Source organism: Carcharhinus amblyrhynchos, chromosome 31 (assembly GCF_965287045.1).
Source record: "Carcharhinus amblyrhynchos chromosome 31, sCarAmb.v2.hapA, whole genome shotgun sequence".
In the NCBI taxonomy this organism is placed as follows: Eukaryota; Metazoa; Chordata; class Chondrichthyes; order Carcharhiniformes; family Carcharhinidae; genus Carcharhinus; species Carcharhinus amblyrhynchos.
In genome coordinates this window covers 5,689,111-5,701,569 of record NC_137354.1, presented here as the reverse complement: position 1 = coordinate 5,701,569, position 12,459 = coordinate 5,689,111, and the positions used below count along the sequence as shown (strand labels likewise).

Genomic DNA, 12,459 nt, shown 5'->3' with positions numbered 1-12,459 from the left:
CGAACAGGAGTGTGGCGACTAGGGGATTTACACAGCAACTTCACTGCAGTGTCAGCATAAGCCTGCTTTCAACACTAATAAATAAAACTCAAAACATAGCTTCAGTATCATCTGTGATGGCCAGGCGATCTGCATGCCTCCCAACAGGCACCTCAATAGCACTCGACAGATTCAGCAAGGGTGATGGGTAAATCACAGGAGGGGGCGGGAGAGGCGATAGCAGAGGAATTACAAGGATATAAGAACTAGGAGCAGGAATAAGCCATCTGACCCCTCGAGCCTGCTCCGCCATTCAATAAGATCATGGCTGATCTTTTTGTGGACTCAGCTCCACTTACCCACCCACTCACCATAATCCTTAATTTCTTTACTGTTCAAAAATTTATCTATCCTTGCCTTAAAAACATTCAATGAGATAACCTCAGCTGCTTCACAGGGCAGGGAATTCCACAGATTCACAACCCTTTGTGTGAAGAAGTTCCTTCTCAACTCAGTCCTAAATCTGCTCCCCCTTATTTTGAGGCCATGCCCCCTAGTTCTAGTTTCACCTGCCAGTGGGAAAAAACCTCTCTGCTTCTATCTTATCTACTCCCTTCATAATCTTATATGTTTCTATAAGATTCCCCCTAATTCTTCTGAACTCCAATAAGTATAGCCCTAGTGTATTCAGTCTCTCCTTATAAAGCCAACCCTCTCAACTCTGGAATCAACCTAGTGAATCTCCTCTGCACCCTCTCCAGTGCCAGTATCTCCTTTCTCAAGTAAGGAGATCAAAACTGTACAGGGTACAGTTATCAGGATAACAGTGGCTCAGATTATTTTTCTGAACTGCCTGGGAGCACTCACGACATTCTGGGCTTATAGAAATAACTCAAGGTTCATTTTTAATTCCGCCTCTCTCAGGACTGGTTGAAAGCCGTGCTATACCATTTCTTACTGGCTTCTGGCCAATGGACCACAACCCACCACAACTTGCTGTAAATGATCCCACTGATGTGTTTGTGCCATCAGATCCAGATTTCCAGATTAAAGAGGGACCAATGCATCAATGTGGGGGGGCAGGAAATCTTGTGGCCAGCACCTTTCAAAATGGAACTGGCTGCATCATTTTTGATAATGCGAACAACAAAGCTACTAATTCATTTCCACACTGATATCCAGACACTGGAGCTTACTGTCCAATTTATTCCTCATTTATAGTTGGCTCCGATAGAAGCAGAGTTATTCCTATCTGGGGCGGCACAGTGGTTAGCACTGCTGCCACACAGCGCCAGGGACCCGTGTTCGATTCCCGGCTTGGGTCATTGTCTGCGCGGAGTCTGCACATTCTCCCCGTGTCTGTGTGGGTTTCACTCAATTTCCGCCCATGCTCCAAAGATGTGCGGGTTGGGTTGACTGGCCATGCTAAATTGCCCCTCTCTGTCAGGGAGGGTCGCAGGGTAAATATATGATGTTACAGGGATAGGGCCTGGATGGGATTGTGCAGGTTTGATGGGCCAAATGGCCTCCTGCTGTTCTGCAGGGATTCTACAGTGGGTCATCAATCCTGGTTAAGTTAGGTCACATTATCGTGTACACTGGACAAACTGCCAGGGGGTAGCAATATTACAGCAATTCATCACATCTCTCTGAATTGACTCAAACCACTTGAGTCACATACACTCGATGAGTCACCAAGTAATACAATAACTGTCATTATGCAGGCAAGTGCAGCCTGTTCCAGCAAACCTCAATGGTCAGTCAATGCATTGCAGTACTGGGAGAATCCTATCTTATCATACAGCGGCATACAGTCTGGAATGTCCAAGCAATGTCACACTTGTAAAATACCATCTCTGACAGAGCAGCACGCCCTCAGCACTACACTGCTCAGCCAGGCGAGATAATGTGCTCCAGTGATCTACAACTCAACATCCGACAGATATCAACCGCGCCAGAAACCTTTCGCTTCGGGATTTTCCGGCCCCTCCAACCAGTGGGATCTTCCGGTCCCGCCGAGGGAGACCCCCTGCAGTGGCTTCCTGGGCGAGGAACGCAAAATGCCACAAAACATCGGGGGGGGGGGTTCCGGTGGATGGCCAATGGCGAGTTGCTTCAGCCATCGGAAAATCCCAGCCATGGTTACTGCCGAGAATTTCTAATTCCGTGTCCCTGGCTGCTTTGCATTTGTTATCAGAAATCCAACACATACAGGCCATCTCCTTGACACCAGAAAGCCCCTGAGATGGACCATAAATTAGCACAATAATGTGACCTAAATTAGATTCAGTTTACAACATGACCAATTCCACAATGACTGCAAATTGCTGTTTATAAAGGCCCATCTGTAGATCCAAATACAACCCATCCTTGGAAGAACCCCCCTCACACCACACAAACTCTTAGAGAGAAAGGCATCTTTCCCCATTGAAATGTAGCATTACAAGCTGTGCACTTTTATAGCAAATGTTGTAGTTATTGAGGTCTGTCTTAATAATTACAACATTTAGGAGATAATTATTAAAAGCTCTCTGTACACGGCTGTTATATACATAAAAAGCAGACATTCCAGGCGTCCAAGACACATATTTATGGCCAATTCCCAACCATCCTGCCTGATGTGGTAGAACAATCCAAAGTTTGTTTAGTTACTTTAGTGTTTCTCACAGTACCCGCTGCACCAGTACACCAAAATCATCGCTGTCCTTTCCACTTCTTGGCAAATTCACACGGATCAAACAAAACCGCAAACCAACAAGTTTATATTCACAGCAAGCCACTTAATCTCCCTGATAAACTAGCCTGTATGACAACAACGGCCATCGATCGTTTGGAAGATGCGAGCGACACCAGTTTCACATTTCACGTGCCGACACAGAACTAGCTCTCAGCTGGCATTGAGAAAGATCAGGAAGGAATGTCCGATGGTTAGGAAAGGTACTTACGACAACACCGGCAACGGACATCCCGACGGAGGCATTCTCGAACAAGCTCACGTTGTAGAGTGGCCGGCTGAACATCGGCCGGTTATCATTTTCATTCACAAGGTCAATCTTGACACGAGCAAAACCAACGTGATCGGAGGACGTCTCGTTCGCAAAGAGCTGTTTTGAAAGTGGAAATAAAGAGCGTGTTGTGGGTGAGTTTGGAGAGAGGAGGCAATTAAATAATTACTTAGCACACTGAAACAGAGCTTCAAAAAATCAGTGACATGCTGTACCTTCAAGGGCTAGAGACTTCTTCAAGATGCTTGCATTTAATTACAGCATGTTCTGGCTAATTTCCCATAGATCACTGAATCCCTACACTGCAGAAGGAGGCCATTTGGCCCATTGAGTCTACACCAACCACAATCCCACCCAGGCCCTATCCCCACAACCCCATGCATTTACACTAGCTAGTCCCCCGGTACTAAGCATGACCAATCACCTAACCCACACATCTTTGGACTGTGGGAGGAAACTGGAGCACCCGGAGGAAACCCACGCAGACACAGAGAGAACATGCAGACTCCACACAGACAGTGACCCAAGCTGGGAATGGAACCTGGGTCTCTGCTGCTGCGAGGTAGCTGTGCTGACCATGATGTACCTCAGACAACTGAAGTAGTGCCTCCCTACCCGGAACTGCCTTTTTCATTTCCTTCTGTTTGGGTTTCACTCACCATCTGCCTAACACCTAGTTTCCTCCTCGCTCTAACTGTCTCCGCTCATTTCCCTTTTCCAAACATTCGCTATGTTGTCTGTCAGAGTTGTTTGGTGAAGCAATGTGTTGCCATGTATAATATCAAATTCTGACGGTGGCGGTGTGGGACAGTTAGCAGAGACACATGGTGAGGTCAATATTAACCCCCTACCCCTCAATGCGTAGCGAAGCATCTGCATGAGGGGGTGTGTGGGGTGGGGGCTGTGACTGTGTAACCAGGCTGCACCCACACTGCCATTTCTACACTGGAGGATTTTGTGATGTGTCCCTCTCACAGAATCTACAGCACAGAGACAGGCCCTTCAGCCCAAACTGGTCCATGCTGACCAAAAGACCCACCTAAACTAACCCCATTTGCCTGCCTTTGGCCCATATCCCTCTAAACCTTTCCTATCCATGTATCTGTCCAAATGCCTTTTAAATGTTGTCAGTGTCCCTGACTCAAACACTTCCTCCAGCAGCTCATTCCACACACGTCCCACCCTCTGTAAAAAAGTCGCTCCTCAGGTTCCTGTTAATTCTTTCCCCTCTTAACTTAAACCTATGCCCTCTAGTTCTCGATTCCCCGGTCCTGGGAAAAAGATTGAGTGCCTTCACCCTTTCCATGCCTCTCATGATCTTATAAACCTCAGATCACCCCTCAGTCTCCTACACTCTAAAGATAAAAGTCCAAGCCTGTCCAATCTCTCCCTATAACTCATCTTCTCGAGTCCTGGCAACATCTCTTCTGTACCCTCTCCAGTTTAATCACATCTTTCCGATAGCAAGGTGACCAAAACAGAACACAATACTCCAGGTGCGTCCTCACCAACGTCCTGTACAACTGCAACCTAACGTCCCAACCTCTATACTCAATGTCCTGACTGATGAAGGCCAGCATGGTAAAAGCCTTCTTCACTGCCCTATCTACCTATGGCTCCACCTTTAGTGAACAGGGCCTCTGAACTTCAAGGTCCCTCTGTTCCACTCAAGCGAGGTGGGACATTTCATCCATGTATTTAGACCAACCTAATTAAAAGCTTGATTTAAATTCACCAGTTGCCCCATGTGACACACTCAAGGGCAATGGGGCTTAAATTTTGAGACAAGGTTTCCCTGAACAGTTCAGTTCCCATTGAAGCGATTTAATTCCAACACTCGAGATAATCAAGATAATCTTTCTGCAGCATTCCCCCTTTTCCGACTCTTGTTAATGGTGGAATTGGCTCTGGGGGGGTGGGGGGAGAATTGGAGGGTCCTCTCTTGTTCTGACCACAACTACTCGTGCCATGGGTGACATGGTGGCACAGCATTTGCATACTGCTGCCTCACAGCGCCAGGGACCTGGGTACGATTCCCAGTTTGGGTCACTGTCTGTGCGAAGTCTGCACATTCTCCCCACGTCTGCGTGGGTTTCCACTGTGCGCTCCGGTTTCCTCCCACAGTCCAAATATGTGAAGGTTCGGTGGATTGGCCATGCTAATTTGCCCCTTAATGTCACGGGGACTAGTGTGATAAATGCATGGGGTTATGGGCTTACAGCCTGAGGGGGATTGTGGTCAGTTCAGACTTAATGGGCCGATTGGCCTCCTTCTGCACTGTAGGGATTCTATGAACCTCCGTTGCCCCTGTGGTTAGCTGAACTCAGGATCCATACCTGTGTCTGCCTCATCTCTGGGCTTTATGTAATACATTGGGTGACACGTGCATGCAAAGGGCCCTTGAGAAAGTTAGATGATTTAGGCTGGAATTATCCAGTCCTGTCACAGCAGGACCTGCCACTGCCAAAGACCACGTGGTCCAACCATTGGCGGGCAGGGCTGGATAATACCGCCCTTGGTTTTGTCAAATTTGTCAAAGTGATGCCAACTTGTGCACTCATTCCAAGGCAGGTAGACAGAGAAACATGGTGGAAAAACCCCATTCCATCCAACATGGTCTGGTTCACAAATGAGAAGCGAGGCTGAACTGTAACCCCATGAATTACCTCAAGGAACCAAGACAGGAGAAAGTGTCCATCTTCCCCTGTTGTCTTAGAAAGGGACAAAGCTTGAATGGACGAACCATTCAAACATTAAATCATTAAAGGGCCAAAGATATGCGGGTTGGGTGGATTGGCCATGGGAAATGCATGAGGTTATGGGGATAGGACAGAGGGGAGGGCCTGGGTGGGACACTCTTTCAGAGAGTTAGTGCAGACTCGATGGGCCAAATGGCCTTTTTAGTGCTGTAAGGGCTCTATGGTTTACAGGCTGTGTTTTCTCCACTGCTACATCTTGCAGTGTCAAGATCTGACAGCTGGAAGCATTTATTTGTTTACCGAATATATGACTGGTTACATTTTAGCTTCCAATTACTAACCATGATATACAAATCTAAACTATTCAAGTGCTGAGCGAATTTCCATTACCTTGGTAACTGGATACAACTACACAGTATTTTCTTTCTTAATTAAGACCCAAAGGCAATGAATGTTTATTCATGAGCTTGCGAAAAAGCAAACATCAACAATCTCTGTGCAAAGTATTAAAATGTGCAGAAAACTAATTTGGCTTGAGGGCCAGCAACTTAGAAACGTAACCCACAGAGCGGAGCGGCGAATACACGGCGAGAGGTAACAGAAATAAAAACTCAAAAATGCTGGAAATACTCAGCAGTTCTGGCAGTGCCTGCGGAGAGAGGGTAACAAGACTTAACGTTCCGCCTCGATCATCTTTCGTCAGGACGCAGGTACGGTTAGGAACTCGGTGAAGCAGATGAACGGGGTGCGCAGCGTGAAGGGTGGAGCCTGAGATCAGGCGGACGCATGAGAGGAGAGAAGGGTGGGTGGCACTGTGCCGAGCCGAAGGCAGTGGTGAAGAATCTACAAAGATGCCTGGGGCAGCCCTCAACTACAATGACGCGCAGCGATCCAAAAGAAATGCTCGCAGTGGTTTGCACGGCCACCTCAGGCAGCTGAGTTCAATTCCAACCTCCGGTCACTTTCTACGAGGAGTTTGCACGTTCTCCTTGTGTCTGCGTGGGTTTCCTCTGGGAGAGTAAAGAACAGCACGGCACAGCAACAGGCCCTTCAGCCCTCCAAGCCTGCGCCAAACGGGCGCTCCAGTTTCCTCCCACAGTCCGAAAGACGTGCCGGTTAGGTTAAAGCTGAAGTCTATTTATTAGTCACAAGTAGGCTTGCATTAACACTGCAATGAAGTTACTGTGAAAATCCCCTAGTTGCCACACTTCGCTCGGGTACACTGAGGGAGAACGTAGCATGGCCAATATACCTAACCACAGCATGGTGGCACTGTGGTTAGTACTGCTGCTTCACAACGCCAGGGGCGTGGGTTCAATTCTCGGCTTGGATCACTACCTGTGCAGAAGCATTTAGCACAGTCAATGCACCTAACTGACACGCCTTTGGGACTGTGGGGGAGAAACCGGAGCATCCGGAGGAAACCCACGCAGACACGGGGGAGACCGTGCAGACTCCACACGGACCGTGACCCAAGGCAGGAATCGAACCCAGATCCCTGGCACTGTGGGGCAGCAGTGCTAACCACTGTGCCACCATGCCATGGTCAGGTGCATTGGCCATGCTAATTTCTCCCTCAGTGTACCCGAACAGGTGCTGGGGTGTGGCGACAAGGGTATTTTCACAGTAACTTCATTGCAGTGTTAATGTAAGCCTATTTGTGACACTAATAGAGAGTAAAATGGGCAAAAATGGAAACAAAATGGGTGGTGGGGTCACAATCTAAAATCATGGAATTCATTCTTAAGGCCAGAATGCTGTGAAATGCATTATCTGTGCTTAAACACTGGGCAATATTGGTATCTTTTGAAAGGAGAAATAAAGTTACCCCACTCTCAGGGTCTAAATGGAGTAGTGGCATAAACTGATTTTAGAAGATGGATTCACAAATAACTAGAAATACCAAGGCAATTCCTAAAGTTATAAAAAGTGCAAAATACTGCCAGGCCTCACTGAAAGTTATACTCCTGAAAATCAAGACTTTACGTAAATCAAATTGAATTTCCCCCACCAAAACCAATGTGAAAGATGTAGATTGGTACAATCCAAGTTTCCCCTCACTTTAAAACAAATTATACATTCTTAAGTTGAAATACTTCAAGCTGAAATGCTTTACCTGTTAAATTCCTATGTCGACAAATGAAGTAAGTTAAAAATAAGATAAACTTGAAAACATTGAAGGAATATGGTGACTTTCCACTGAGGGCACCTCCTGCTCACCAGGCCTCCCATTCTCTGACCCTCCTCGTCACCACGGACCCTTCCTCTGGCCAACCTACTGAGCTCTCCCACTGTTTGGTGAGAGAGCAGTGGGGGGTCATCAGATCGGCTGCATGTGGGGGTGTTTGGGGGGGGGGGGGAATTCAGCAAGTGGGAGATGCCTCTCTCTAAAATTATGCTGATTGGGTCACATGACCCTACATCAGACTGACAAGAAACGATGTTAAGATGAATTTCGCGGCATTAAACGGCTCCATTGACTCACTCATGTTGACATGAAGAAACTTTCTCAGGAGACTACGGAAATTTGGCATGTCAGCTACAACTCTCACCAAATTTCACAGATGCTCCATAGAAAGTATTCTTTCTGGTTGTATCACAGCTTGGTACGGCTCCTGCTCAGCCCAAGACTGCAAGGAACTACAAAAGGTCATGAATATAACCCAATCCATCACACAAACCAGCCTCTCATCCACTGACTCTGTCTACACTTCCCATTGCCTTGGCAAAGCAGCCAGCATAATTAAGGACCCCACGCACCCCAGACATTCTTTATCATAGAACAGAAACGCTACAGTACAGAAAGAGGCCATTTGGCCCATTGAGTCCACACCGACCACAATCCCACCCAGGCCCTACCCCCAAATCCCTACATATTTTACCCACTAATCCCTCTAACCTACGCTTCTCAGGACACTAAGGGGCAATTTTAGCATGGACAATCAACCTTACCTGCACATCTTTGCACTGTGGGAGGAAACTGGAGCACCCAGAGGAAACCCACGCAGACATGAGGAGAACGTGCAAACTCCACACAGACAGTGACCCGAGCCGGGAATCGAACCCAGGTCCTTGGCGCTGTGAGGCAGTAGTGCTAACCACTGTGCCGCCCCAAATGTATTGAGATACAGTGAAAAGTACAGTTTTTTGCGTGTTGCACAAAGCATACCGTACATAGAGAAGGAAACGAGAGAGTGCAGAATGTAGTGTTACAGTCATAGCTAGGGTGTAGAGAAAGATCAACTTAATGCAAGTTGGGTCCATTCAAAGTCTGATGGCAGCAGGAAGAAGCTGTTCTTGAGTTCGTTGGTATGTGACCTCAGAGCTTTGTATCTGTCATTTAATGCTCACATGAGTGTTCACTGGCAGTGGGCAGAAGAACTTTTTTCCAATGGCAAACTGAAGTCCCGCCCCTAAGCACTGTCAGCCAATCAAAAAGGCTGACAGCTCTTCAGCCTGTCCAGGGAAAGCGCTGCAGTGGCCAAAAGAGGTATTGCAGTCTTATGCCTGGAACTAAAGCCTGGGAATGTTTTTAAGATGGGCACCAGGGTGGGAGGGTAAGACTGGGGATGGGGGGAGGGCAATCGTGGCATCAACAAGTAGGCCAGGTGGGGAAGTAGGGCCAGAGGTCCAAAGTTCCAGAGGGAAGGGAACCCCAAATCTGAAGGAGTCTTCAGATTGAGGAGCACCCTCCACCACCCCCTTCCCCCACCCCCCACCCTGGCTGCCTCACCAAGATGGAGAATTGTTTCTTTTTCAGTTTCCCACCTTGCTCTGACCCGCTCCCGCCAGCCTAAAAATTGGTGCTAGGCAGGAAGAGGCCATTGCATGGCTTCAATAGCAACTCCTGTGGACACTCAGAAACCCGCTGATTGGATTGGATTTATTACTGCTCACATGTATTGGAAGACAGTGAAATGTATTGTTTCTTGCACGCTATCCAGACAAAGCATACCATTCATAGACTGCGTGGTGGAGAAGGAAAGGAGAGCGTGCAGATTTTGGGGAGGGGGGAGGGCGGGAGGTCCCTGCCCAAGGCCACGCCAACTCAACTGTGAAACTGTGTCTGGGTGAGGGCAGGTGGAATCCCAGGCACAATCCTGCCCATTCAATCCCACCCCAACTCCCAGCCCGCCTCACATATCAGAACCCACCTTGATGGAAGCATATAACTCTTCCCTAAATAGTTAGAACCTTAACTGTACGGTGTATTCCTGCAGACTCCCTACAAGAAGTGAGACACAAGTGTACAAACAAAAGTGCTTAAAAAAATTGCATTGATGACCCCTGAACCAGGAAGTTCTAACCATCAGTAAAGGTTCAAAACCCCCAGGCTGGGGCCAGCATTGATGGGGAGAGGAACAGAGTTAATATTTCAATTCCAATATGTCTCTTCCTCAAACTGCATGTCCGGCACAGCGGCACGGTGGTTAGCACTGCTGCCTCACAGCATCAGGGACCCGGGTTCAATTCCCGGCTTGGGTCACAGTCTGCACATTCTCCCCGTGTCTGCGTGGTTTTCCTCCAGGTGCTCCGATTTCCTCCCACACTCCAAAGATATGCGGGTTAGGGGGATAGGCCATGCTAAATTGCCCCTTCATGTCAAGGGGACTAAATGCTTGCCTGGGGGGTGGGGGATTGTGGCCTGTGCCAATGGGTCGAATGGCCTCCTTCTGCACTGTAGCATTCCATGGAGTTAGAGGAAAAGGGAGGAGGACAACTTGTGTGGAGAAGTGGGGGCCGAATGACCTATTTCTCTGCTGTACATCCTATGTGAATAGTCTGCCTGTAGAGTGGTACTTACAGTGTGCCGATCCAATAGCTACACCACAATTACAGACCTTCAAAAGGATCGTTACATTATCACATTCCACATCAACTCTTTCAGGGGAAAAAAGTCTCTACCTTTATTCACATCATTACACTGGTTGACGAGGCAATTATAAACACAAGCAAACAAGCATACTGTGCACATATGGGCTCATAATACTGGCTAATGAAGGATTCCTGCTCTATTAGCATTATGAGACAATGTCCGCCTTAGATTTGTCTGTTTTATAAATAAGAACAATTAAGCTGTTCTATGTTTTAACAGTTATGTGCCGTAAAGACCCTTTGAATTGTTAAGCTATTAAAAAGCTGAAGGAATAATTAAGCAGCGCAAAGCAAACTAAGCAGCAGAAGGAGAAAGTATCAGCTGGAGTTTGTGTGCGCGTGAGAGAGAGAGAGTGTGAGTGTGCGAGAGAGCACATACGGGTGAGAGAGCCTGTGTGAGAAAGAGATCCTGTGTATGTGAGACAGAGAGAGTGCGCCTGTGTGTGAGAGAGAGAGAGAGTGCGCCTATGTGTGTTAGAGTGCGCCTGTGTGTGAGAGAGAGAGAGCGTGCGCCTATGTGTGTTAGAGTGCGCCTGTGTGTGAGAGAGAGAGAGCGTGCGCCTGTGTGTGAGAGAGAGAGAGCATGCGCCTGTGTGTGAGAGAGAGAGTGCACCTGTGTGTGAGAGAGAGAGAGAGTGCACCTGTGAGAGAGAGAGAGAGCACCTGTGTGTGTGAGAGAGAGTGCACCTGTGTGTGAGAGAGAGTGCACCTGTGTGTGAGAGAGAGTGCACCTGTGTGTGTGAGAGAGAGAGTGCACCTGTGTGAGAGAGAGAGAGTGCACCTGTGTGTGAGAGAGAGTGCACCTGTGTGTGTGAGAGAGAGAGTGCACCTGTGTGAGAGAGAGAGAGTGCACCTGTGTGTGAGAGAGAGTGCACCTGTGTGTGAGAGAGAGTGCACCTGTGTGTGTGAGAGAGAGAGTGCACCTGTGTGAGAGAGAGAGAGTGCACCTGTGTGTGAGAGAGTGCACCTGTGTGTGAGAGAGAGAGAGTGCACCTGTGTGTGAGAGAGAGAGTGCACCTGTGTGTGAGAGAGAGAGAGAGTGCACCTGTGTGTGAGAGAGCGAGAGAGTGCACCTGTGTGTGAGAGAGAGAGAGAGCACCTGTGTGTGAGAGAGAGTGCACCTGTGTGAGAGAGAGAGAGTGCACCTGTGTGTGAGAGAGAGAGAGAGTGCACCTGTGTGTGAGAGAGAGAGAGAGTGCACCTGTGTGTGAGAGAGAGAGAGTGCACCTGTGTGTGTGAGAGAGAGAGAGTGCACCTGTGTGAGAGAGGGTGCACCTGTGTGTGTGAGAGAGAGAGAGTGTACCTGTGTGTGAGAGAGAGAGAGAGTGCACCTGTGTGTGAGAGAGAGAGAGAGTGCACCTGTGTGTGAGAGAGAGAGAGAGTGCACCTGTGTGTGAGAGAGAGAGAGAGCACCTGTGTGTGAGAGAGGGTGCACCTGTGTGTGAGAGAGAGAGTGCACCTGTGTGTGAGAGAGAGAGAGTGCACCTGTGTGTGAGAGAGAGAGAGAGAGGGTGCACCTGTGTGTGAGAGAGAGAGTGCACCTGTGTGTGAGAGAGAGAGAGTGCACCTGTGTGTGAGAGAGAGAGAGTGCACCTGTGTGAGAGAGAGAGAGAGAGAGTGCACCTGTGTGTGAGAGAGAGAGTGCACCTGTGTGTGAGAGAGAGAGTGCACCTGTGTGTGAGAGAGAGAGAGAGAGTGCACCTGTGTGTGAGAGAGAGAGAGAGTGCACCTGTGTGAGAGAGAGAGAGAGTGCACCTGTGTGTGAGAGAGAGAGAGAGAGTGCACCTGTGTGTGAGAGAGAGAGTGCACCTGTGTGAGAGAGAGAGTGCACCTGTGTGTGAGAGAGAGAGAGTGCACCTGTGTGTGAGAGAGAGAGAGTGCACCTGTGTGAGAGAGAGAGA

The 12,459-nt window shown here is 48.4% G+C and overlaps 1 protein-coding gene across 1 annotated transcript in view; it reads right to left on the bottom strand.

Annotated features, from left to right (window-relative positions):
* The window catches only part of cdh23 (cadherin-related 23), a 767,458-nt gene that overhangs the window by 414,528 nt on the left and 340,471 nt on the right, over positions 1–12,459 (bottom strand). The window contains exon 13 of the mRNA XM_080215942.1: positions 2,925–3,083. Coding sequence (XP_080072068.1) covers positions 2,925–3,083 — 159 coding nt within the window. The remainder of the gene's footprint in view (positions 1–2,924; positions 3,084–12,459) is intronic.